Source organism: Tachysurus fulvidraco, chromosome 11, assembly GCF_022655615.1.
Source record: "Tachysurus fulvidraco isolate hzauxx_2018 chromosome 11, HZAU_PFXX_2.0, whole genome shotgun sequence".
NCBI lineage: Eukaryota > Metazoa > Chordata > Actinopteri > Siluriformes > Bagridae > Tachysurus > Tachysurus fulvidraco.
In genome coordinates this window covers 18624904-18652789 of record NC_062528.1, presented here as the reverse complement: position 1 = coordinate 18652789, position 27886 = coordinate 18624904, and the positions used below count along the sequence as shown (strand labels likewise).

The window sequence follows — 27886 nt, the reverse complement described above, 5'->3', positions numbered from 1 at the left end:
CAGGACAGACACCAATTTGGGAGACTGGAAGCTAACGCGTCATCTCATACATCTACTGTATACTGTATACAGTAGAACAAAATTTCAAGCCTCCATGACCAGGATTGGTGGGTTTGTCTTTGATTCGGACCAAAAGGGAGTGTCTTTAATCTCTAAAATTTCTTTCTAAACCAAATCATTATAGCAGGCTTAAAGGTAACGTTTTCTCAGAAATCCTAATTAACATAAATTATCCAGCTAGCTAGTATTGAGGATTATCAAAATGACCTCTCATGAACCCTATTCGGTTGTTAGCTACTGTAGTTAGTGAGTTAACTAATGTTAGCTAGATTGCTAAGAAAATGCTTGAATTGTGCACATGTGCATGATTGGTAGTATATTGTTCCCAGTTCTCACTGTTTGACACTCAACATGTGAAAATTTTACTTTGAAAACATTCTGGTTACAACCTAGTTAGCAGTGAGAAGTCTAAATATTTATGAATGTAATTACTGAATGTAAGCGCTTGTTAGCTAGCTGGCTAGTGTAAGGACTGAAGATTGTGGTTATTTATCGACATTTTGTTGCTCTAACGAGTAGAAAACAGAGAGTTTTGTACACAGTACTATGTGTAGCAGATGTCACTGTGGCTAGCAAACAGTAAACGTTTATTAATTTAACCTTTCCTAAGCTAACTCGATGTAATTTTAAAAAAAGATGTAATTTAAGGAATTACACAACACAGATTTAAAAGACTGTAAAATGTTAAAGTTTTGCTACAACATTAAATAGTGTTGTGGCATATAACTACACATTTGATGTTGACGTCGAACTGACGTACCCCGTCCACGGCTGTGACGGCAAAGTCGTAGCTGGCAGGGCCCTGGTCGCGGTCCAGACTTGCACTAGTGCAGATTTGTCCACTTTCCTTGTTAATGGTGAATTGAGGGGGGGCTATGCTGCCAGGTCCAGAGCCAAGGGAATAGAACACAGAGCCAAATGAGCCACCATCAGCATCCCTGGCTTTTACCTACAGAAAGCAAAGACTCAATAAACTCATCCCAATGACATTATTGAATCTAAATAATAAAATGAATGTATTTAAAATGACCTAAATCTATCATACATATATACATATTAGTGCAAAGTAGGGACATTTATGGAGACATTTTTGAAACAGGTCCAACATTATTACAGTTTCATCATAAAGCAACTACACTAGGCATTCATCTCTCTTCAACATGCTCTATCTAAATACACACAGCCATACATGCTAAGCAAAGAGAATATAATGGCTTTCACAGACATGAAACACAAGTTAGAAATCCTTCCAGAGTAAGAGGGATGGATGCAAGGCCTGAAGAGACATTTTAGTTGGGTTTCGATTTGAAATAAACTTAAAAACGGCTTTATCGAAAAACGACTTTTCGCTCTTTATCTTCATTCTACTTATAGCAAACACAACAGCTATACCTCTTTCTAAGAAGTAAGTTTTCTAAGAAATTCTGTAAGACTGAAGCTCATCGCATACCCGAATTATATAAACATTCATATTTGCACAAAAATGACAAAACCTACAAATTGAAATAGATTTGTCAGATTTAGACGAACATTCAGATGCAATTAGAATTTCTGCAGCTTAATGTACTTAGTCATCTTCAGGCTTAAGGCTATTAGATTATAACCCACATGTACCCGATATATTTAGATCACATGCCCATAAGCTAAAGAACAAAGCACAGAAATGCAGGAAGATGAGCTCACACAGCTGGGATGTTCCTCCTTTTAAAATCACAGGTCCTGAAGCTCCTTCAGATATTTTACAATCTAACAGGGGGTGCTATATTAATAAACACCGCTTTACCACATGCTAAGCCGCCTACGCCGGCATGATAGCAGTCATAAGCACGATGATGGTTCCAACCTGAGGCAGCAAAGCATTCGACTGAGGATGTGCCTCATGGACAAAGCGATTTTCCATGAAGACTTGGCTTGACTAAAGAAAGCACAAAGACAACGCACTCCACGCGGGGTCTCTATCTAGCAGAGAATACGAGCTCCTGCACAGCATTCAAAGATAAACATTTCCTTCTGGTTGCTGGCCTGATTGGAGACTACTTCAACTACTTGACACAAGATATGCAAGGAGAGAAACACAAGTGGTTCAATTTCATTTGAACTGTGGCAGGACTGACATGTTTCTTTTACTTAGGAGGCAGAAAGTTGGCTCACATGTGACGTGCATATCAACTATTTATGATTCTATGGAACGATAATGTAAAGCATTATTAGGTTACTGAGGATGAAGGATTAAAAGGCACTCAGGACTGAAAGCTAAAATTGTACATTTCGCTCCTGCACTATTGCGAAACGGCATCTACGTGTTCAATATAGTGGTTCCTGAAAAATGGGAATGAAGTGGAGGACACCATTTCAAGGGCAGGCTTAAGTGTGTGGTAAAATGGCCTTGATAAAGTTGACTGCTACTGGATACTGAAAGGGCATTTAGAGTTCACTCACACACACAAACCTGGATACTCATTCATCTTCAGAAATCACTTTATCCTAGTCAAAGTCATGGTGGATCCATGGATCTACTGATCGTAGTGGATTCTGTCGATCAGGGTGGATCTGTGGATCTGTTTATCATTGTGGATCTATTCATCATAGTAAATCTGTCAATAATGACTATGCTAGGAACATTAGGCATGAAGCAGGAATACACTCTGAATGCACACACATCCACACACACTCACACCTAGGAAGACTCTAGAATAGCTAATCTTCATACTGCCATGTTTTGGGAGGTGGGAGGACACTGGAGAACCCCAAGGACAACCTTTCAGACACAGCAAGAAAGTGTGTAACTCAGAACAGACTGTTATCTAAGCTCAGGATCAAACACGGTACCCTGAAGCTACAAGGCATCCGTGATACCAACTATGCTTCCATACCTCAAAATCTTTTCAAATGAACATACAAACAAACAAACAAACAAACAAATAATAATAATAAAAAAAACACCTTTAGTGTAGTAGATGGAATGGAACAAACCAGAATTCTAACTTTAACTTGAGTACCTTGTACTTACTTGTATTTGGCTCAACAAAAAGCTAAATACATGTGTCTGTTATTATGCTTGCAAATGCAAACGGACCTTTCATAAAGTGCAGACATCTGTTGGCCGGTTCAGAAGTTCAACAGTGTCTCATTCGTAAGTGGGTCAAATAAACCAGAAACTTTTCTCACGTCTACTTTCCTGAATGCTTACCTAAATCCATATATCCAGCTGATATGTCTACAAGCACATACGATATATTTCACACAGAAAGCATGACTTCTTATAATAACCTTGTACCAACACGAAATGTTTTACTAAATAAGTCTGGCTACATGGTCACTCGATCCCACTCATTGTGTGGGTAAAAAATTAAGAGAGTGCTAATACTGGATCCCTGCTAAATGTGAGACCCAATGAGAACTCCACTAAATAGGTGACGGCAGAAACCGGCTGGGGGCTACGTTATCTTAGAAAGAACTGGATGGAGACAAGGATAACGGTCCCAGTTCTGTGGTTCACGCACCGTATCTCTTTCCTCACTGAAAGCTACAAACCAATGCCTTAAAACTGAGGAGTGAAAGAATGGAGAGTCTAAAGCCTGTACAAATGCATTGGCACTGAAGGATCAGTGGTGCACAGTGGTGTTCCTCAGGACTCTCAAATACATTTCAGAGCGCCAAGATTTTGTTGATTGCTTAGAGGAAAATATTAAGTATTTTTATATCAGGCGAACTTCCAAGAGTCTCTAAGTGTGTATCTGACAGTTCTAATCACTGTTTTGGGTTGAAAGTCCAGCTGCCAAGTGACATTGCATCACTGGTTTACTGCTTCATGCAGAAAAGCCTCTAAACAAGCCAATTAGAAAAGCAAATTCAATGAAATTGTGCCATTCTGCATCCAAACCAACCAGAATCTGAATGCATGCTGTGAGAAACGTCTGATGGCCATTACTAAGCTGGCTCCAGTAAAATTGGCCCATATAACATCAAGCTTCATTTATTAAGCTGGATACAAACTAATTCAGCAGTATTTAGACAAGATATATATATATATAATTCGTTTAAAATCCAGTTTCCAGTTCTGATTGTAAAATGGTAATAGTTTTTATAGAGTATTCATTAATAATGTATTTAAAATAAAGTGATAGACCAATCACTTTATTTGATTGAGAAGCCTTCATATACATTACAGCACATTAAAAATCTGTCTTCACATATCCCGGCTTTCAGAATCGGAGTCAGAGAGAAGGGTCAGCCATGATGCCGTGCACCTGGAGCAGACAGTGTTAAGGGCCTTGCTCAACCTCAGAACCTTTCGACCTCAGAAGACTACAGAGGGTAGTCCGGACTGCTGAGCAAAAGGGTAGAGACAATCACTCTGGACCCCTCACATCCACCACACTCCCTCTTTGAACTGTTGCCATCTGGCAACGCTACAGAGCCCTGAGCACCAGAACGACCAGACATAGGAACAGTTTCTTCCCTCAAGCAATCCATCTGATGAACAATTAACACCATGGAACACACAACACCTAATTGCACATTTCACACTTGCACATTTGTACTATGTATACTTCAATTGCACATTTCATACTTGCACATCTGTACATACATACATACATACATACATACATACATACATACATACATACATACATACATACATACATACATACACACACACATACATACATACATACATACATACATACATACACACATACATACATACATACATACATACATACATACATACATACATACATACATACATACATATTGTCTATACTGTTTACTTCAATTGCACATTTCATACTTGCACATCTGTACATACATACATACACACACACATACACACATACATACATACATACATACATACATACATACATACATAAATATTGTCTATACTGTTTACTTCAATTGCACATTTCATACTTGCACATCTGTACATACATACATACATACATACACACATACATACATACATACATACATACATACATACACACATACATACATACATACATACATACATACATACATACATACATACATACATACATACATACACACATACATACATACATACACACATACATACATACATACATACATACATACATACATACATACATACATATTGTCTATCCTGTTTACTTCAATTGCACATTTCATACTTGCACATCTGTACATACATACATACATACAAACATACATACATACATGCATACATACATGCATACATACATACATACATACATACATACATACATGCATACATACATACGTACATACGTACATACATACGTACATACGTACATACATACATACATACATACATACATATTGTCTATACTGTTTACTGTTTACTTCAATTGCACATTTCATACTTGCACATCTGTACATACATACATACATACACACATACATACATACATACATACATACATACATACACACATACATACATACACACATACATACATAGATACATACATACATACACACATACATACATACATACATACACACATACATACATACATACATACATACATACATACATACATACATACATACATACATACATACATACACACATACATACATACATACATACATACATACATACATATTGTCTATCCTGTTTACTTCAATTGCACATTTCATACTTGCACATCTGTACATACATACATACACACATACATACATGCATGCATGCATGCATACATACATACATACATACATACATACATACATACATACATACATACATACATACATACATACATATTGTCTATACTGTTTACTTCAGTTGCACATTTCTTACTTGCACATCTGTACATACATACATACATACATACATACATGCATACATGCATACATACATGCATACATACGTACATACGTACATACATACATACATACATACATACATACATACATACATACATATTGTCTATACTGTTTACTGTTTACTTCAATTGCAGATTTCATACTTGCACATCTGTACATACAAACTGTATATATTGTATATTTCAACTGCACATTTCACACCTGTAAATGTGTACATACAATTTCGTCTATACTGTATGTGTCATTCTGTTACACTGTGGAGCTTCTGTCACTAAAACACATGTGAAAACATGCCTGGCAATAAAGCTGATTCTGATTCTGAAGGGCCCAGCTTGGTGGTGCAAGTTGCAGCTTGGTGGTGCTGGAGCTTGAACCCTGACCTTCTGATCAACAACCAGGCCTTAACTACTTGAGCTACCACAACCCCTAATTTATTCATATTAATGACATAAAAAAATCACAAAGCAATCCAAAACAAAAATCCACAAATCAAGACAAAAAAATAGCCATTTAATCAGAGCAAAAGTAATGGTACCCTTCAAAAGAAGAAATGTATTAGTGTTTATTTAATCTGAACTGAATTACTTGAAGATTTATCACACATTGTGTTTAGGAGGTGCGCTTTCACCATCACATAACTTTAGTAAAATACTGATAAATACAGTAAGGACCAATGCTTTTGGTCTGTTTTTTTGTTAGACTCCTTGCTATTAGTGCAAATTCTAGCTGAAAGACTGTGCTTGATCACATCAATAATTTTTTTCTCTCTAAATCTCTAATGCAACATATTCAAAATGACCAAAAAACTTTTATTTTTATTCACTTGGTAAAACAAGGTATATCTATATCACATAATCTATGCTGTGTGATGTTTTCAGTATGACATCCGTAAACCGTTGTACTGTGTAAACTGCAGTATTGTCTTGAATGTGAACCAAAGGGAACATTACGTCAGCGTGACAGTGGCAGTCAGTAGCACTGCCTAAGTCTGATGTTCCATAAGAGGAAATTACAGAATACACACAACCGTCGGAGAGTACTGTACTGTATATTGGCACCATTTCAAAAATTACACTGGCTTCCCATGAAGTAAAACAGAGAACAGTATGATGCAATGCAAAGGGAAATAATGCGTTATTGCTGAAAGATTTAAATTTTCCTGTTCCAAGAACACAACATCAATATGGTTTGTATACACACACACACACACACACACACACACACACACACACACACACACACACACACACACACACACACACACACGGAGCAGTGGGCAGCTATTTATGCTGCAGCACCCGGGGAGCAGTTGGGGGGGTTCGGTGCCTTGCTCAAGGGCACCTCAGTCGTGGCCGGCCTGAGACTCAAACACACAACCTTAGGGTTAGGAGTCAGACTCTCTATCAGACTTGTTCATTCAGTACATCCCAGAGACTCTTGATAAGATTAAAATCTGGTGAAATTGGAGCCATTTCAACTTTTTGTCATGTTCCTTAAACCATTTGTGAAAATTTTTTGTAGTGTGGCAGGTTTTGGCATCTCTGTTTTGGAGATGCTCTAGGCCAGGTATTTAGCTATCACAATAAGGCTATTGTCAAAATCATTAAACTATTTATGCTTGCTTATTAAAAACTATCTGTTGATTTGCTGGGGGCACGGTGGCTTAGTGATTAGCACGTTCGCCTCACACCTCCAGGGTTGGGGGTTGGATTCCCGCCTCCGCCTTGTGTGTGTGTGGAGTTTGCATGTTCTCCCCGTGCCTCGGGGGTTTCCTACGGGTACTCCGGTTTCCTCCCCCGGTCCAAAGACATGCATGGTAGGTTGATTTTCATCTCTGAAAAAATTGTTCATAGTGTGTGTGAGTGAATGAGAGTGTGTGTGTGCCCTGGGATGGGTTGGCACTCTGTCCAGGGTGTATCCTGCCTTGATGCCCGATGACGCCTGAGACATTCACAGGCTCCCCGTGACCCGAGGTAGTTCGGATAAGCGGTAGAAAATGAATGAATGTATGTTGATTTGCTGCCTAATATAACCTAATATAACCCACCCCTTTACAGGTTACACTATAATGAGATAATCAATGTTATTCCCTTTGCCTGTCAGTGGTTTTAATGTTATTACCGATAAGTGTATAACTTTCTGTTACACTCATCATTTTTCTACTGTCTGCGGTACGAGCCTATAACCGTAGCACAACATTTTTTACCTCGTATAGATGCATAAAGCACTCTTAATCCACATGGACATAAATTTCACCATTGAACTTGAAAGTTGAAACCTAGATTTTCTTCAACCTCCTAAATATGGCAAAAATTTGCGCAGTTAGGTGTAGTGGTGCACATGAAGCTGGTTCTAAGGTGTAGCAGAAAAGATCAAAGATGTGTTATAGCACATTCTTCATTCAGAGTGAATCTTATGAACAAAGCCAAGCTGGCTGACAGTGGACAATGTTCCTCACTATCTCAATATGGCTTTTTATTACAGCTATCTATCAAATTCCAGAACTCAATACAGGCACAGAAAAAATAGATGTGCATATATATATATATATATATATATATATATATATATATATAAGATAATGTTGATTAAGTGATTAAGGTACGAGTTATTACAGCTGTTTGCTAGATTTCCCTCTCTAACTCTCACTCATTCTCTCTTTCTCTTGTCTCAATTTCTGGCCTAAGATCAGAGAAACAGAGCTGAGTAAAGGGGGATGCTGGGATGCCTCCCACTGTCCGCTGCCTCCCTGACCGTCGAAAGGAAGGAAAGCAGCAGGTCTCTGCAGCAACTCAGTGCTGAAGCAGTTCTGACACACAGCACACATACAGTACAAACATGTGGGAGAGGGCTAAAAAAATTCTACGGTGAAAAAAAAGTACCAGCGAGAGCATGAGAGCCTGAAAGGATCACATAATTGGAGCAAATAAAGCCAAACAGCTCCTTTAACAAGATAGAAAACATTTGATAGAAATGATAATATGATTTTTTTCCCCTTTGTTTCTCTGAGTGTGAAAAAGCTCTCAAACAGCACTTTTAGCGAAGAATTCACTTATAAGAGAGTGTGACTGGATGAGAAAGTCAAAGGTCTTGGATAAACTTGCAGTTTTTTCCATGCATATGGACATTTTCATGGACAAATTTAGTTTAAGCCCTCAGAATGAACAAATAAAAATGACTGCAGAGCAAAACAAGAAATCTCTCTCTTTTTTTTTTTACATTTCATGAAGGATTTGTGCTATAAAGGATCACCTCGACTGCATATCAAGCTAACACTGCACAGAAATTCACTGAGACATGCTTCCAGTGCTCCATCCATCAATCGTCAATCGTCAGTCCTCTGATCTGCAGAGGTTTTCCTTCATCTTTTATGTTGTCTCTTCCCTATGACCAGAAGATAATCCAGAAATGGGCACGATCTGGCGCTTTTGAGTTAGCACTCAATATTTCTCTATAATATCTTCTATATAATAGATCAGCGTGACATCGGCGGAGCCGTCCTCCAGATTTGTGGGGTGCTTGGCGCCTTCCAGATGTCTATTAAAAAGATTCTGCTGTATTATGACATCTCTGTAAAACATCATATATGTCAAAACCGTAGAGTGTCTTTATTCTGTTCGTGAGCAATGCAACCTGGATCGAATCTCTAATATGTAACAGTGTGAGCCACTGGCCAAGACGCTATCATCATCATAATCATCATCTTCGATGGAGTCCAAGTGCCTTCTAAACCCTTAGGCAAAATGTTGGGGATATGTCTGAGTACAGACAGAATAACAAAGCAATGTATTTTATGAGCCTCAGATTCCCTGGTTTGTGATATAAACTAATAATAATTTTAAAAGATTTGATACAAATTCAAGTACACAGTCAAAAAAGATTAAATCTATGGTCTGGATTTGGTCCAAATGCTGTCTAGATTAAGTGCATATTTTCGATCAGGCAATGCAAAAGGTGGCAAAAAAAAAAGCCCTCTCGAGAACCCAGGTGTGAAGAGGTCTTAGAGGAGCCAGACATTAAAAATAACAAAGTCTTCATGCGCTGTGGCTTTTCGTCTCTCACCTTGACGTGGTGTAAGGTGCAACAGTTTGGCAGCAGAAGAGAAGAGTGCTAATTCAGCGTAACTTGAGGGAGGAACAAGGAGGAGCACAGACAGACCGAGGAATAGGGTTTCCCTCTCTCCTGTCTGCCTCTCATGTGAGGTTTGTCTTTCAGCTGGGCCTGCAGCTGGAGGCTATTAAAAACACTGGACAGTTTATGGAGGAATGACATAGGGCATGCTTTTTTTTTTTTTTTTTTTGTAGAGCAAGAAAATAAGGTATGGAAAAAGAATCAACACCAAAATTAAAATGAAGGAAAAAGCACACAAAACAAAGCTACAGTACATGCCATAGCTACCACATCCCAAAGGATGCCTAAAAGAAGAAGTTAGGGCAGCTTAAAAAATGACTGGCCAAAGTAAATCCACTCATACAGCTCAACTTAGGCATCAAGTTGTCTACCACCGCAGACAAATTTCTCCCAAAGCCTTTCCTTTGGCAGGGTATACAACCAAAACCAAAAGCTCTAGTGGGAAGGTAAGCTGACAAGCATCAAGTGTGACAGAGGCAGCACAAAAAGTCACTACTGCCATCTCTGTCTCGTGCTGTGCATCTCCAATTACTTTCCAAACTTTAAAGGGAAAAAATGATTTTTGGCTCTTTTACACCAGGGTGCCGATCGGTGCCGTAGTTGCCGGAATAAAACAAAAAATAGAGCTCTTGAGGAAATTGCTATGTTTCATTTGTGGCCTCACAGGGCACTCATTTTAAATAAGAAATCCCTGAACAGATGTGGATACTGCTATTACAGGTCAAGAATGGAAGTATGCGTGTGTAAGGGAGTGTTGGTGAAAGGGGTTGGCTTGCCATCTAGCTGGGTGTAATATTTCCATGGCTCGTGAAATTGTTTGCTATTATATAGTCGACAGAATCTGACATGTGGTTTAAATCATTAATCTTTGCACTTATCTCCACACCACTCCACAGCTTGATGGGGCAGGGTTTCAAAGAATGGTTTCATGTCAACTTCTCCATGTCCATCCAAGGTGCTATACGTGACTGGGACTATATTTTGAAACTTTGGGTTAATAGCACTAGTACTTGAATACCCACATTTATTTTTAATAAAAGCTGTCAAAGCCAATATAACTTGCAGCAAAATCCATGTGAATCTATAGGCTAATGGCTAACAGGTAAATCTTAGACTTTGTCAATATGAATTATGTAGCGTAAATGCTAAATTTTCCAGTGCTACAGCTATGTCAATTTTACCTCATAATCAGAGATATAAATAAAATCTTTTTTTTTCCTTGACCTTATGCACCAAATAGCTGAAAACAAACAATGCAACACTTTTGTTATAACTGGTCAGAGTAAACTGACTAAATACTGAGTAAATCTTCTGTAGGAATTGCTTGAATTGGTAAAGTGTACTGTGGGAGCAGGTGGGATTGGTTAAACTTGCTGTGGGAGTGGGACATTCATTCATTCATTCATTTTCTACCGCTTATCCGAACTAATCGGGCCAACCCAGCACAGGGCACACACACACACACACACACACACACACACACACACACACACACACACACACACACACACACACACACACACACACACTCTCATTCACTCACACACTCACACACTACGGACAATTTTCCAGAGATGCCAATCAACCTACCATGCATGTCTTTGGACCAGGGGAGGAAACCGGAGTACCTGGAGGAAACCCCCGAGGCACCGGGAGAACATGCAAACTCCACACACACAAGGCGGAGGTGGGAATCGAACCCCCAACCCTGGAGGTATGAGGCAAACATGCTAACCACTAAGCCACCATGCCCCACCCCTTCTATACACCAAATAGCTGAAAACAAACAATGCAACACTTTTGTAATAACTGGTCAGAGTAAACTGACTAAATACTGAGTAAATCTTCTGTAGGAATTGCTTGAATTGGTAAAATGTACTGTGGGAGCAGGTGGGATTGGTTAAACTTGCTGTAGGAGTGGGACAGATTGGTTAAATTTACTGAAGGACCAGGTAGGATTAGTCAAGCTTACTGATAGAGTGGGTTAGATTTTTCAAATTTGAGGGAGTGGATGAGACTGGTCAAAATTCCTCCTGGGATGGGTTGGATTTGTCAAACTTACTGGAGGAGTGAATCAGACTGGTCAAAATTACTCCTGGGATGGGTTGGATTTGTCAAACTTACTACAGGTGTGGATGGAATTGATCAGATTTTCGGAGAATATGGGTGCAATTGGCCAAATTTATTGTTGGAAGTGGGGTAGATTTTATGCAGGACTAGCCTGAATCTGCAAACCTACAGTAGGAGCAGGTGGGATTGCTTAAACTTACTGTGGGAGTCGGCAGGACTGGCTTGGATTGATCAAACATTCTACTAGAGTAGGTGGAATTGTTAAAGCACTGCAAGAGTGAGCAGAATTAGTGAATTTACAGTGGAAACAGGTAAGATTGCTCATATTTACTGTGGGAACAGGTGAAATTAGTTAGTTAAACTTACTGCATAAGTGGGTGGGATTGTTTAAACTTCCTGGTGGGGCTGCTATGAATCTTCAAACCTTCTGCAAGAGAAGGTGGGATTGGTCCAGATTATCTGCAGGACTGCTCAAGGGGAAAAAAACAACACTTTTCTTCACCCCTCCAATGGATATCTTATAAAATGTTGCTTTGGGATTTACAGATCTATTTCCTACTTAAGTATTTTAATTTAAAGCTTACTAAAGCTTATAATAACACCTACGCCTGGCAGCGAGCTTCTTATATTTACAAACTTGGTGACTAATGCACTCTAATGAGCTATTTACATGTCCACTTTGGCATGTAAGACCTTGCTCAGGCTTTTCTGGAGCATGACCGAGCTAAGGCATGCTGTTGTGGAGAACATGAACAAGAAGGGAGAGGAGGATGTATAATAGACTGTGGGGATTGGATTGATGTGGCTTATGGCAGTACTACACTAGAGGAATTGGCTTCTTGAGGTTGTACAGAATGCCTTGGCCCACAGAGCATGGCATGCGCAAACACAAACCACTTCCTGTAGTCCAGTACCCACGTAAACTGTATTTCTCGCTTGATGTGCAGTTTGTGTAGGACGGTAGGGTTTTTCCCAAAACAGGAAAAGCTTTGATATGGTCATCTTACCAAAGTACACGCTCGAAGCAAAAAAAACAGTACCAATCAGAACCAACATTCAAACTCCGAATAAACATAAGTATAGAAAAAAAATTGGTGTTTTTTTCCCCCAGGGGTTATTTAATTATTAGAACTCTGAAAACTTAATTGCGATAATTTCAAGTATCTTTATTACTCTATCTGTATCTGTTTAATGCTGAAACATATACTGTAATAGTGGATTTAAACCCAGTGAGGGATGTACAGGGGTAATTATTTTTGTTTGAATCCGCCAGGGATAACAAAATGTGTTTATTCTATATACTAAAAATACAACAAACTAATTTAAACCGTTGTTGCCCAGGAAGTCACTACGAATGAATAAATGAAGGATGAATGCATTGTCCAGCATCTGTGTTGGCTTTTTCCTGATGTGATCCAGATGTTCTTAAAAACAAACAAACAAACAAACAAAAAAACCCACAATGAATAGTACACCTCCTTCTTATAAACACGTCCTTATTTGTATGTTTAGAGCACCTTATCTGTTCATTCTGAATGTACTCAAACTCAGTATATCTCCATGTGAAGACCATACGCGGGCCGAAGAGACAAAAAAACAAACAAACCCGTATACAGTGTCCTCCTTCATCCTCATTGTTTTCAACACAAGATTTGCGGAAAGGGACTAAAAAAGACGCAATTTGCACTTCGTCTAAACACCCCCTTCGGACTGTTTACCTTTTACGTAAAGACTAAACATCATAAATGCTTTCAGGTGTTTTATGAGAGACCAGAGGACCGTGTTTATGGAAAGGATATTTCCATTGCAACTTGGTTTTAAGCTTAGTGGAAACAGTAATCATGGAAAAGTGGGTCAGAGACAATGGCAGTCAAAGTGTGGATTATGATTGAGCAGTGCTGGAAGATACTGCTGCAAAAGCCAAACCCTTCCCAAACATGACTACGGCTTTAACGAGAACAAGCTATTTTCAGTAAACGTAAGGTTTCACTGTTGTAATAAAGAGTAAAGTTCAAAACAACAACAAAAAAAAAACACCTGCTTTTAACAGTGTTTGAATCACTTCCATCATAGTTAAACTCTTTACCTCGCCATGGTTTCGTAGACTTTACATCGTTGCCATGGTCATGTTCATCATATTTGCTGGTGGCTGTTTCAAATTTATAAAACCATGATCAAAGCATATATTTATGAGGAAATAAACAAATACAACACCGGCCGCATTCCGTCCCTGGCGTGTTTACGGAGTGGGGTGAGGTTAACGGGTTGAAATTTCGAATAGCACTCTTTTAGGCAGATAAACATGACAACACGGTGAAAGACTCGCTACTCATTTCAAAGAGGACGAAAATCGCAATGAAACAGTGTCACATCCTCTGAGTGCAGTTCATCAGTTAAATATTCCACCGAGCTTTACTGAGAAGGAGTGGACACCGGAGCACATGCTTTGCACATCACACCACCACAAGAGAACGTTTCACGCTGTCTGACTCGGCGAACACACTCTGCCCTGACACAAAAAAGGGTAATTACCGCTATTTAGCTCACGTCTGCCTTTTTCTGACCTGGCACATCATGTATCCACAGAGAAGCATAGCTATGAAGACTTCCATCAGAACAAAAGTTTGGCTCATGCTCAGAGCTGCATCTGCAACTCATCAACAAACCATCAACCCAAACACAGAATGTGCCACAACATTGCCTCACACTCCTCTACAACACTGCACAACACTAAGAAATGAGACCATGTTAAAACAACAGCAAATTGTCTTCCAAGTTCCCTGGCTGGCAACACACACACACACACACACACACACACACACACACGTTTCTATTCTCAGTGTGGCCTCAGGCAGAAGACAATAGGTAGGCACTTCGTTAGACCTTGTGAGCACCTGGCAACAATGCGTTCTCTGACAGCATCAGGCCTTTAATCAGAGTCTCTGTGGGAGAGAAAAAAAGTCCTCTCATCCCTCCAGCTCATCATGAGGTGCCACTGCCAGCTCTGTAAGCCTGTGCTACATTTAACTCTAGTGGTTCACTCTACAGCAGCTTCCAGTCAAGCTGTGTTTCTGTTTTAAAAGCCAGTTTCAGTTTTGTGCCAGTACGGGGACTGTGGGAACCTGTATTCACAAAAGCAGCCACACAAATGTTGGAACTTCTATGCATGCTGGGGAAGCCAAAGCGATGTGGTACTCCATTTGTAGCACTGGGAGAAAAGTCTTTTTCTAGAAATCTATAAATAGGATTAAAGTGTAAAGGAAGGAGGAAAGTCAAATGGTTTGGATATCAGTAGGAATGAATAAATGGCAAATAAGGAATGTTAAAGAGAACTAAGTATGCTGGACTTTAGTAGTCTGGGCCAGATCTGCTAGATAGGTGAGAAAAAAAAATACAAAATAAAACTTAAACTCAAAAATCATTGCCACTGTTTACTGTATTGTTTTGTAATATTTACAATCTGACATCTTACATTTTAAAGATTTTATGCATATCCCCATTTTTTTTATTTTGCCAAGGCTTGGCAGATTCCATTTCACCCCAAATTCCTTCTAATCGCCAACAAATATGTCGTCATGCAACTATAAACAGATCTGTGTCTTAGAACACTACGTTCAAGCTGAAACTCGATAGGTGTAGAGTTAGTAGAAGTTGCTTCAGCACCAAAACCATTACAAAATGAACATCTATGCTCATGATGCATGTTCATGTTCATCATGTTCAAGCTCATATTCACTTGAGGTAATAATCACGGTTAGCATGCTTGCTTCGGATCTCCAGGGTTAGTGGTTTGAGTCCTGCCTCTGCCTTGTGTGTATGTGTATGTATGACCTCCCTGTGCTTTAGGGGTTTCCTCCAGGTTCTCTGGGTTTCTCCCCTAGTCTAAAGACATGCACTGTAGGCTGACCGGCACCCAATACATGGTATCCTTCTCCTCATACCCTTTAGAGAAGGTAGATGGACGAATAGATGGATGTATGGATAATATAAATTAATTTTGAGTATAAAGACCCTGGAGCTGACGAGGCACGGTGGCTTAGTGGTTAGCACGTTTGCCTCACACCTCCAGGGTTGGGGGGTTCGATTCCCGCCTCCGCCTTGTGTGTGTGGAGTTTGCATGTTCTCCCCGTGCCTCGGGGGTTTCCTCCGGGTACTCCGGTTTCCTCCCCCGGTCCAAAGACATGCATGGTAGGTTGATTGGCATCTCTGGAAAATTGTCCGTAGTGTGTGAGTGTGTGAGTGAATGAGAGTGTGTGTGTGCCCTGTGATGGGTTGGCACTCCGTCCAGGGTGTATCCTGCCTCGATGCCCGATGACGCCTGAGATAGGCACAGGCTCCCCGTGACCCGAGAAGTTCGGGATAAGCGGTAGGAAATGAATAAATGAATGAGATCCTGGAGCTGTCAAGCAGCAACCCTGCAAACCTGCTGTACAAATTTCCCGGCACACTGAATATACTGCATATACATACATATAAGAAACCAATTCACAAGTTTGAATAATTTTTAATTCATATGAATGTATTTCATTTAGTTACCACAGCTAAAGTTCTCTTGATAATTCGCTATATTTTTTAAATAAAGGTCATCACAGTCCCTTAAATTAAACCTTAAAAAAAGGAAGAATAAACTATTGGAAAACAGAAATAATATATATATATATATGCAGTATATATCCAATTAAATATATAAATATCGGCATACTGACAAGTAAAACCTTGTTAAGTACCTTTTACATGCCACATAGTACTTTTACGTTATTAAGTCCATTATCCGTTTTTTAAGGACCTTTTCCCCCTGAATAAACAAGTTAAAACACCCCACACATTCTTGTCTGAGCAATGATACAAACATCATTATACCGTACGACTGCTCTCGAACCTCTTTAGGTGGAAGCGCTCGATAGACCGTAGCGCCACTCGTTGCAGAAATTAATCATTTGGAGTGTCGTGAAATGGAGTGGACACAGAGACAAGAGTCACTCGTTATCAAGTGCACGGGGGTCAATGTAATCATCTCAATTTAGCAAAAAAATGCTCCACATAAACCGTTTCAGGCCCATACCATAAACAGTTCCACTGTTACACGCTGCCTCTAACAGATATCCCTGAAGTATGGGTTTGTCTAAAAAAAGGTCACTGCTCCTCTGTTGCAGTCCAAGCAGAAAAACACATTCGGCTAACGTAGATGGTGTAGAGGGTGTATGTTTAGATTCAGCTCTGTAGTTTTGCTGGCAGACGCATTAGTGAGTAAACAGATGAACGATTCCGTACACATGGGGCCTGGGAGGAAGAAAAAAAAGACTTTTCTCAGTTTAAGATCCAGCAAAACGATGCCAAAGATGTGTCTGAAAGACATGGAAGCAAAACCTCTGTTTATAAAAATAAAAAAAATAAAAAAATCAAAAACATAGTTTAAGAATAATTAAGCTGTCCAGTACAGTTTTGTCTCGGTTGTGTAAAGAGTGGAACGGATCGACGCTGGAATAATGATAAGGTGTAGGGACACTCATGTGGAGGCATGTGTTTTGATGGATGAAGTGGCTAATGCACATTTGTGTGTGCAACAGCCTGTGCAGCTGTGAGTGTGTCTGAAACTGAGATTAATTAAAGCCGGTTTGGATGTAAACCAATAATTATCCTTGTTAGCATTTACAATTTGCAGCATTATGTGTGTTTTTTGTCTATTTTCCTACTTTTTCCTTCAAAGAAAGGAAGTCAAAACCTGACTGTTGCTTTGAGAAAAACTGGTTATTAAACCACTCCAAATATGGTCTTTGCTAACATTTTGTTCTCAGGGATTCTTCCCAGTGCAAACAAAATGATTTTAGTGGAGTTCCATTTTATTGTGCAACGATTCGCTGGACTGCTGTGAGCTAAATCGGACAAAACGCTACTCAATCCAGATTAAACTCCAAGCATGAATTACATGAACAGCTAACTGTCCAGTTAGCTGTTAGCGTATAATCGTACGGCACTCAACGTTGTCTCTGACTAAAAAAAATAGCTTATTCGGCATGACGAGTGAAGGAAATATTATTAAGCCGGATTGAAAACGGCTCAGATCGAAAATTATTCTAGCTCTGGGTTCTCTGCAATATGCTTTATGGTGAACTGCTTATCCAGCTGCCAACAGGACAAAATCCCAACAACCCCCTGATGTTTTATAAATTATCATGACGGTTCACTTCCAGGAGAATTAAGACATTTGTGATTTGTGTGCCACTTTTAGCAAAGTTGATACATTTGGAAGCAAAATTGGAAGGCTATGAATTACGGTAATAAAATCCTCATGGATGTTTCATCAAATCCGACATAAATTTAAACAAAGAGAAGAGTAGAATTAGTCACTACTCACTCCATTCAGAGTATCACATCAGATTGCCTTTATCTTAAAATACACTCTGGTTAAATGTATTAAACTGGGATTGACGTAAAGGATGAACCACCTGGGGATGTGCTACGGTCACTGGATTGAACTTTATTGAAACCAAAATACTGGAAAAAGTCCAAGTGATGTTATTCCACCCTTTACCTATTAAGAATAGCTGAATTTGAGCCCACTGTAGCATCAGGTTCCTGATCTTTGCTGAAAGGGTTGGATCCCAATGTGGTTTTCTGATGTTGTAGCATATCTGCATCAAAGTTTGATTTGTTGTGCTTTCTGAGTTGCTTTTCTGCTCATCACAGGTGTAAAGAGTGCTTATTTTTGTTCATGTCAGCCTGAAAAATCATTCATTCATTCATTTTCTACCGCTTATCCCGAACTTCTCGGGTCACGGGGAGCCTATCTCAGGTGTCATCGGGCATCAAGGCAGGATACACCTGGACGGAGTGCCAACCCATCACAGGGCACACACACACTCTCATTCACTCACACACTCACACACTACGGACAATTTTCCAGAGATGCCAATCAACCTACCATGCATGTCTTTGGACCGGGGGAGGAAACCGGAGTACCCGGAGGAAACCCCCGAGGCACGGGGAGAACATGCAAACTCCACACACACAAGGCGGAGGCGGGAATCGAACACCCAACCCTGGAGGTGTGAGGCGAACGTGCTAACCACTTAGCCACCGTGTCCCCCAACAATCAATTTATCAATTAAAAATTTAAAATATAGATCAATAGAGAGTGGTCTGTACACCAAACTTTGATCACTGTCCACTGTCCATTATAATAAGATGACTTCAAGGTTTCAAAGACTTCCCCAAATTCACACTGATACAGTAGAATTATCCTGTAATGAATGGTTATATCAGGACAGCAACCGTTTAACTTTTTGTCAAATGATTGCGAAAGTCTTTAGCTTCCAGGAAGTCACCTTTAAATGTAATGAAATCAGCTTGCTGGGTTATCATCAACATAAACATTGTCAAGACCGTGTCTTTCCCACAAACGGCCCACCGTTATACTGGGCAGCGTGGCGGAGGCAGAGTGAATATTCTAAAATGAAAGTTAAGATGAATAAAACGGTGAGATCTGTTTTATTGTACTTGCTATTTTTTGGTTGGTAAAAAAATCTAAGGAAATCTAAGCAAAACTCTAGAGAAATCGTCGATCTTTTCCCTGATCTTTTCACATCTTTGATCATTTGTGTATGGGAATGAGTCATTTCCAGTGTATCATAATCAAACATCTAGCTAGAAGTGGAAAAAAAAAAAAAGCTATGACATCTTTTTTGATTGGGAGTGCCACAAACAGTCAAAGGGTTCAATTTTCTCCTGACGAGCGTCTGAGATAATGTTGGTGTTGTGCCCTAGCATACACGTCATTTTTAACCCGGGTTCACGTGTCGTGTCCAAACTTTCCCAGCCCTCTATAAAAGCTTGTCTTGACGTAACAAATTGCAAAGCGTATTTTAAGTCTCTTTTGTACTATCTTGCTGTGATATCAGAAACTATTGCAGATTTAAGTTTGAATTTCATGCCAACGAGTGTTATCAGAACGGTCCGTATTGTAATTCGAGCATTTCCTATACAGTCTGTTTTGGGTGGAAGCCTTCACCTAGGAGGCCAAGTACAGGTTCTTGAACACAGAAACAGCCTCCACACAAAGTATTTAAAATTGCAAAGTTCTGCACCATTTATGGTAGAACAAAAGATAAGTCTGATTATGTAGGACAAACAGGGTCAGTGGACCCACGGCAAAACCGGGCCTCCTGCTTAATTCATGGTTATCACAGATCAGTTGATAAGGCGGCACAGCTCATTTGATCACAGACCCCTTCCAGGTGGACGGGATAATTACTGTCTGCACAGAGAACCCGAGTCATGAACTGTGGTATCGTAAGTGGCGTAAGACTGGACCGTTGCACCACAGATGTTCAGCATCTTTCACACTACTTGGACTTTTTTGTATGATCTCACCATTTAGCAGGTTTGGAAATATACAGGTTCTTGCAAGCCTAGATGACTTTTCTTACGCTATAGACTGTTGTGATTGGGTTTAATGGGTTTGACGATGTAAACATATTCCACTTCACCAAACCGCATACTCACAGGTGTGTTTTCTGACTCCTGGGTACTGTAAGGCATGCTTCGACGAACTCTTCCAGTTTGCCATCACAAGGTTGTTTAACCATTGTAGCTTATGCAAATGCATTTTTTTAATTATAGATAATACACAATACCTCAATTATTAACCACTAGCTGACTGAAATGAACAATAAACCTTTTTTTCACCCTTTTCCCTATGTGCTTATGAAGCTATTACCATTTTCTAGCCTTGTTTCTACTTATCATTTAGATTAAAATGTCAAATTAAAAATGGATGTGAGCTAGTTAAAAGGTTTTTAAAAGTTTTAAAGTGCTGGAGTTTCTTATTCTTTATTATATAGATGATTTTATTATACAGAATACAAATGAAATAAGGACAGTTAAATCTTTGTAAACTGTAAAACACTCTCAAATCCTAATGAGAGTTGAAATGTGTGCTTTAGTCAATTTAGGCAGACATGCTTGATGGGTAAAGCTGTGAAGCTTATAGTTAACACACACACACTAATATGCACATATAAACAGTACATGTACAGGTAATGTCATGACATTGCAGCCCAATCGATCACCGATCCAGACGTGTGCTTCAATCGAGACATGCAACGGTCCAGATGTTAAGCTTCATTTGGGCTTCTACACACAATAACTCTCTCAGGTGTGGGAAATACATTCAAGGTGGACTCATTCGAGAACAATACATGTATCACATTGTCCACAGCTCAAGATTTTTCCTGCTGGCACCATTGTTGGTACTGGCAATCCTTTGAGTGACCAAAGCTTTGGCTATAGCAGCCCGACCATGAATATTGATCCTGTGGAGGAAACAAAAAAAGCTGCTCTGCTAATTCAATCTTAACACACTGCTCTTATTTAAATAATGTGAAATCAGTGTAAAATATCCACCAGGCTGCATGTATATAGGTGTGAATCCTCCAACACTACATTGGCCGGGGTTTCAAGCGCATAATTAGTTAATAGCGATATTTGTCAATGCCAGTATTTTACTATTGAAGAATAAAAGATCTTTTTTTTTCTATTTATAGTTACAGTTAATATTGTGGACTGTCAGTGAAATCAGTTCATTCCTGCCATGTACTGTAAGTCCTTATGAATTAAGTGTTCCATTAGAAATTAACGAACACGTTAATATAAACGTGCGATTTTCTATTGTAACTTCTTACAGAGCTGATATGAATAAACAATTCAAGCCAACTATACCTCTTTTTAAAATTCTTGTTCTAAATAATTGTAAGACATCCAAGATTAAAGGTAGGGTCTCCGATGTTTGAGAAATGCTTCAGAAAACTGCGTAACTCCTGAGCTAAACGCTGTTACTACACAAAACGCAGTTGTAGCTGCCTCTCTACATTACTACGATAGAAAAGAGGTGTTATTTGTGTAGTAACAGCGTTTAGCTCAGGAGTTATTGACTCGGGAAACTCCAATCTGTGAATATGTGGCCAACTTCCTGCTCCTTCAGTTCTCTCCAGCGCTGGAAAGCTGATCCTATATTAACACGTCCTATTTCTTGCCTTATCGTAAGTCTTTCTTCGCTTACTTTCTTTGTTTTTACCCTTCATGTCAATTTTAAAACCGCTTTCTGCTAATGTCACACATGCGCACTGAACACTCTCTCCGCTGCATATTGACAAGCCCCGCCCCTTTCTGCTCATTGGCCACATGATGCGTCTGACAAGCATCTCTAATCAGATAAATCACTGGGTGGAGATAGCATGTGAGCTTCAGGGTCATGGGTCATGCAGATGGCCAAGTGCTCTATCTTGACCTTTCACGTTACTTCTGTCTCATCTGCCATTTATTCATGTCCCATAGCATCACCGATCGTTTATAACTAAGAGGAGAGCACGTATGAACGTGTGAACATGATGCATCCGTATGTTGGAACACAGAATCAGGGTAGAAAACAGAGCCCTCAATTACACAACCAAAACATGGCAGACCGCAATATGGAGTAAAACCTAAGCACGGATGTGAATGACGTTCCCAAGAGCAAATTTAACATGTCAAATTTAATCCAGATCCCTACTTTAGTCCTAAACACTAACAGCCATAAATAACTTTTTTTTTTTTTTTCGACAGACTCTTTAACTTTCAAGGTCACATTATATTTTTAAAACCATAAAACATAAGTCTTTCTCTAGAATTAGAAACACATCATATTTAGCTACTTCTCAGCCATAGAAACATTCTTCAAAAAAGCCCACACAAACTAAAGTCATTAATAAAAGTGAACCTTGAAGACGGAAAGTTTTCAGCCAACGCAAAAAATCACATTTGTCTGTGTTAATGCGAGACAGTGCCGATCGGAGCTTAATCCCATGGTGGAGCCTGACGAAAAAAAATGCTGGTTTCATGAAGATCAGCTCAACCACACAGCTCATACCCAGACTGGGTGACGAGTCAATTTCTGTACCACTGATGCCACACTATTACCCTGGGGTGACTTTAAAAGAGGGGTATCTTACTCTCAGAAACTTGCCATGTCTGTATGTATATATATATATATATTTGAGCTGCTGTTCTGATATATAAGATTATCTTTAGCACATCAGATACTAAAAAAAGTCTGTATTAAGGAACCTTTACATGTTGACTTATAATCTTGGGAATGTCCTGTTACAGAAAATAACCCACCTGAGGGTCACAGGGTTTCCCGCAGCACTTTGCAGTTCGGGTGGCCCGCCTAAGCTGGGACACCCTACCGCCTTATCTAGGTCGTCCAAAAAAAAAAAAAAAAGGCCGTCAAGTGCATCTCTGAGAATAGCACGGATACACTTCACACCGCGAGCGGGCGCGTGCGCCACACGGGCGAAATGAGAGAAAGACGTGGTCCGTCACTGTTTAGAGGATAACTAGCCAGTTGATAAAACGTGTGTCCATGAGAACTGTAAGTGGACTTATGTTTTGGGTTTATTTAAGCCTGTTATTGTATTAGTCTATAGTTCTTGCAAATTTAAAGTAAGTTAGCGGGTGATTTTGTTGCTTGAGTTCTTCACCTGCTAGCTAGGTTGCATGTGCCTGTTTTTAATAATTGTTAAATGTAGTACAGAGTCTGTGGTCTATCTCACAATGAAGCCCCGCCCACCCCGGGCCCCGCCCACGCACCCAACTCTACCGCATTAACTAACAAATTTAACCCTGGGTTATGTGATGCAGCATGTGATTTTTCCATTACTTTTATCCATTTGTGGCACTTCAACATATCCCTGATTATACTGTATATGATCATTTATTATTGAAGCAATTTTTACATCATTTTTCATTTCTTCACCAAATTCATGAATTTGGAGCATCTCCAATACAGTAAATCGGCTGTTACTATGTAAACCATTACATAACGCTGTGAATAGGCTTACAGTTGACTTTACTGTTAGTAATTTACTGTTATTTACTATTACTGTTATATATACTGGGCCAATCAGATTTGAGAATTCAGCTGCGTTGCGTTACGCAAAATCGATGCACAATGTCTTTCTCTGCAGCTTCGTACGGATCAGACAATAGACGTCTTTAGCTGGGATCAGCTGACATTTTAACTGCCAGGGAATATCTCATCATCTCCAGAACATTTCTACATAAAACAGCTTCACCATATGAAACTGATGACAAGAACATTAACAGGGAAAAGACCATGTCTTTGATTTTCAATAGATTCCAGCTCACAATGCATGAGCTTTTAGTTGTGACAGCGTTGCCAAACCAGACCCTGCTGGTCAGCGTTAAAGTTCAGTCTATAAAGCCATGATTTTAATTTTCGGCTGACATTTCCCTGCACGACACTGAATAAAACGGGGTGTTGCTCTCATTCAACCTCCTAAAGAGAAATGTCAGTCTAAAATAAAATGACTAGAGTCTAGTTTGTTAAAAGCTGTTGCACTAGACTATAAACTCCTACATCCACTGTACCATATGGTTAATGACTCAGCAATTTTTCTTCATTAAAGCTCGGAAATTAAAGGAAGGTTCACTGATTGTTGAATAAATGAAACCCTCAAAGTAATGAGATACATCATGTTTTGGCAGAATTCATTTTGAGCCTCATTTATCACAGTTTATCAAGTGTTGAAAAAAAATAAATAAATAGATAGGTTTTTTTGTAGCATCTAGGAAGACAGTTCCTGAATGTACAGTTTATGTTTATTCTAATGAACTGCTTTACATCCTAAGGACCAAAGCATGTTCATTTTTTTTTTTAAATCCGGTTTACTCTCAATCCCAATGGCTCCTTGTGGCTCTCCAGGGACTCGAGCTGTAACCTGACATACCAATTTTCAATCTGTTTCACTGCTTCAAGATTCGATAACAGAGCATTAAGCAACTTTTACACCAACAAAAAGAGAAATCCATTGCTAACTCTTTTAACCAAGAGGCCAAATAATGGAATATTCTCCTGTTTGGTTGCATACATGTTCAGTATTGAACGTCTTAGTCAAGTCTCACTCTACTGTGGTGGTTAATATGAAGCTCATATGAAAGTAGACACTCAGGATTTGTAGTTTGTCTTAAGTATTTCTGCTTACTACTAAGGGCAATATATTCATAGAGAAGTTCCCAAAAAAAATAGAATCTGTTTTCCACACAATTGTTTCTATATTCAAAGTAATTGGTGATATCAAACCGATTTCTGATCTCTGAGATGCCCCAAGTGCTTCGTAATCAACTAAAATTTGATGGTGTTATCGTCATTCAATAAAGTTCTGTATAAGGTTATCGACAGAGGGAAAAATACGTTTACATTTACAGCAGACGCCCTTATCCAGAGCGACATACATTTTTATACAACTGAGCAATTGAGGGTTAAGGGCCTTGCTCAGGGGTCCATCGGCGGCAGCTTGGTGGACGTAGGAATCAAACTCACAACCTTCCGTTTGGTAACCCAACACCTTAACCACTAAGCTACCACATCCCACAAAACACACATCTCACACTGAAAACCAACACTGACTTATTATAGATCAGAACATGTGGCAAAAAAAAATTAAAGATTAAAGATTAATTTCTTTATCACGATTAAAAATGTATGACAAGGCATTGACAAACAGTGTGCATGAACTGATATCAATCAATGCCATGTGGTGAATGCTTTCTATTTGGCTGGAAAGCTTATCTGTTGGCGTTTTTCAAACATTTTTAAATTGTGTGAGTTGTAATTGCAATTTTGTTTACCGAGAGTTCAATGATTCTGTGAGTCATTTATTGTTTTTTTGTTTGTTTTTTTAATAAATGATAGCTCTGCCTTTGACATGGCATAATGATGCACTGGCAATAAATTATTAAGTAACAATATGGACAGCAATTATGTTTTCTTCTGGATCGTACAAAACAATTAGAGCTCAACAATATAAGAGGATTTCAAGGTATAATCTCAAAAAAAAAAACGGATTAATTTTAGGTGTGATTAGACTGCATAACTGTTGTCTGAACTAAATGACTCAATAAATAAATCTGAATCAATGTATTAGAAACCAAATGACTCATGTCCTGTCAAACGACTCAACGATATCAACCCTGACTAATTAGGAGCAAAACTTTATTGCTAAATGCATTGTGATGATTTCTTGTGGATTGATGAGCACACTACAACATTTATTCCTGGTGTGAACTAAAGGCAATGCCACATATTTGAATCGTGTAACGTGGTGATTTGTGAATAATTCATCTTTATTAGATATTTCAGACATTCCGGACTGACCAGGTGCTGTTCCTCAAAAAAGCTCAGGGCTCAGGGCACATTCCTCTGAGATCATCTGTTGGCCCAATCCCCCCCCCCCCTTTCATCTCCACCTACATTGTCTCACTGCAGGGTTATGCAACATGGTGAAACATATTTCAGCTCACAGACATGTCATGCACAAGGAACCGCTCTATACGGAGGTTAATGAAATCTCGTGACGAAACAAGATTTATCATCGGTGCATCTCCATCAACAACCGTCCACGTCAACTCACATATGGCTCATCTGTCAAATGCAGATTTTTACGGTTTCGTGTTTATGTATTAGGCAAGACTTTTGAAAGCACCTGTGATATGAAACACAGCCTTTTGTTTTATAACGTAGGATATATCTCCAAACAGTTCGGCCACATTTCTGTATAAAACTGTCAGCGGATATCTTTACACCGAATGCTTCCTTGGTAGAACAATGCAAGGGTCTTATGTCGGACAGACTACAAATAAAGGAGTGGAAACTGGAAGGTCTCTGTGCTGAAATTTCATTAGAGGAGCTGGGGAAGTTAGTGGTCCTTGACGAGATGAAACACCTTCCTGTAAAGTTCGGTTACACGATGCCGAACGAGGAGGTCGTTAAGTGCTTCAGTGAAAAAAAAAATTATTCAAAAAAAGAATAATAAAAATTGGTGGTGCATAAAAATGTTGAAATAGTTCCAATCTGATTAAATACACATTGCTGAAATATAAAAACAAAAAAATCATAGTGCATTTGCAGAAATTAAATAGCAGATAATACCTTAAATTGTTTTGCTTGTATTTAGAAAAACTCACTTGATGACAAATGATTCATTCAGCAGTTCTTTTTACATTAAATGATTATCTATCTCTAAAATCTACCACCCCACACTAGACCGCGCTCCCTCGGATCATCCAGCACTACAAGGCCATGTCAAAGGACATACCTTTTCCTGAAGCTTTTAATCTAGAACTTAAAAGTTGTCTGTTCATTTGTTGTATATTACCTCCAAAGAGAGTATTTAGACATGATATACTTATTCTGTGACCAAGTAAACCATTCATTCATTCATTTTCTACCGCTTATCCGAACGTCTCGGGTCACGGGGAGCCTGTGACTATCTCAGGCGTCATCGGGCATCAAGGCAGGATACACCCTGGACGGAGTGCCAACCCATCACAGGGCACACACACACTCTCATTCACTCACACACTCACACACTACGGACAATTTTCCAGAGATGCCAATCAACCTACCATGCATGTCTTTGGACCAGGGGAGGAAACCGGAGTACCCGGAGGAAACCCCCGAGGCACGGGGAGAACATGCAAACTCCACACACACAAGGCGGAGTCGGGAATTGAACCCCCAACCCTGGAGATGTGAGGCAAACGTGCTACTAAAGTAAACCAGAATGTACACACGTATAATATATATATATATATATATATATATATATATATATATATATATATATATATATATATATATATATATATATATATATCTTGATGTGTGTATTTGTACATATTCATATATATATATATATATATGAATATATATTTATATGAATATATATGA

General features: G+C 39.2%; 1 protein-coding gene across 1 annotated transcript in view; it reads right to left on the bottom strand.

Annotated features, from left to right (window-relative positions):
* Positions 1-27886, bottom strand: part of dchs1a (dachsous cadherin-related 1a) — a 124619-nt gene that overhangs the window by 27941 nt on the left and 68792 nt on the right. The window contains exon 4 of the mRNA XM_047820807.1: positions 821-1009. Within this exon, the coding sequence (XP_047676763.1) occupies positions 821-1009 (189 nt within the window). The remainder of the gene's footprint in view (positions 1-820; positions 1010-27886) is intronic.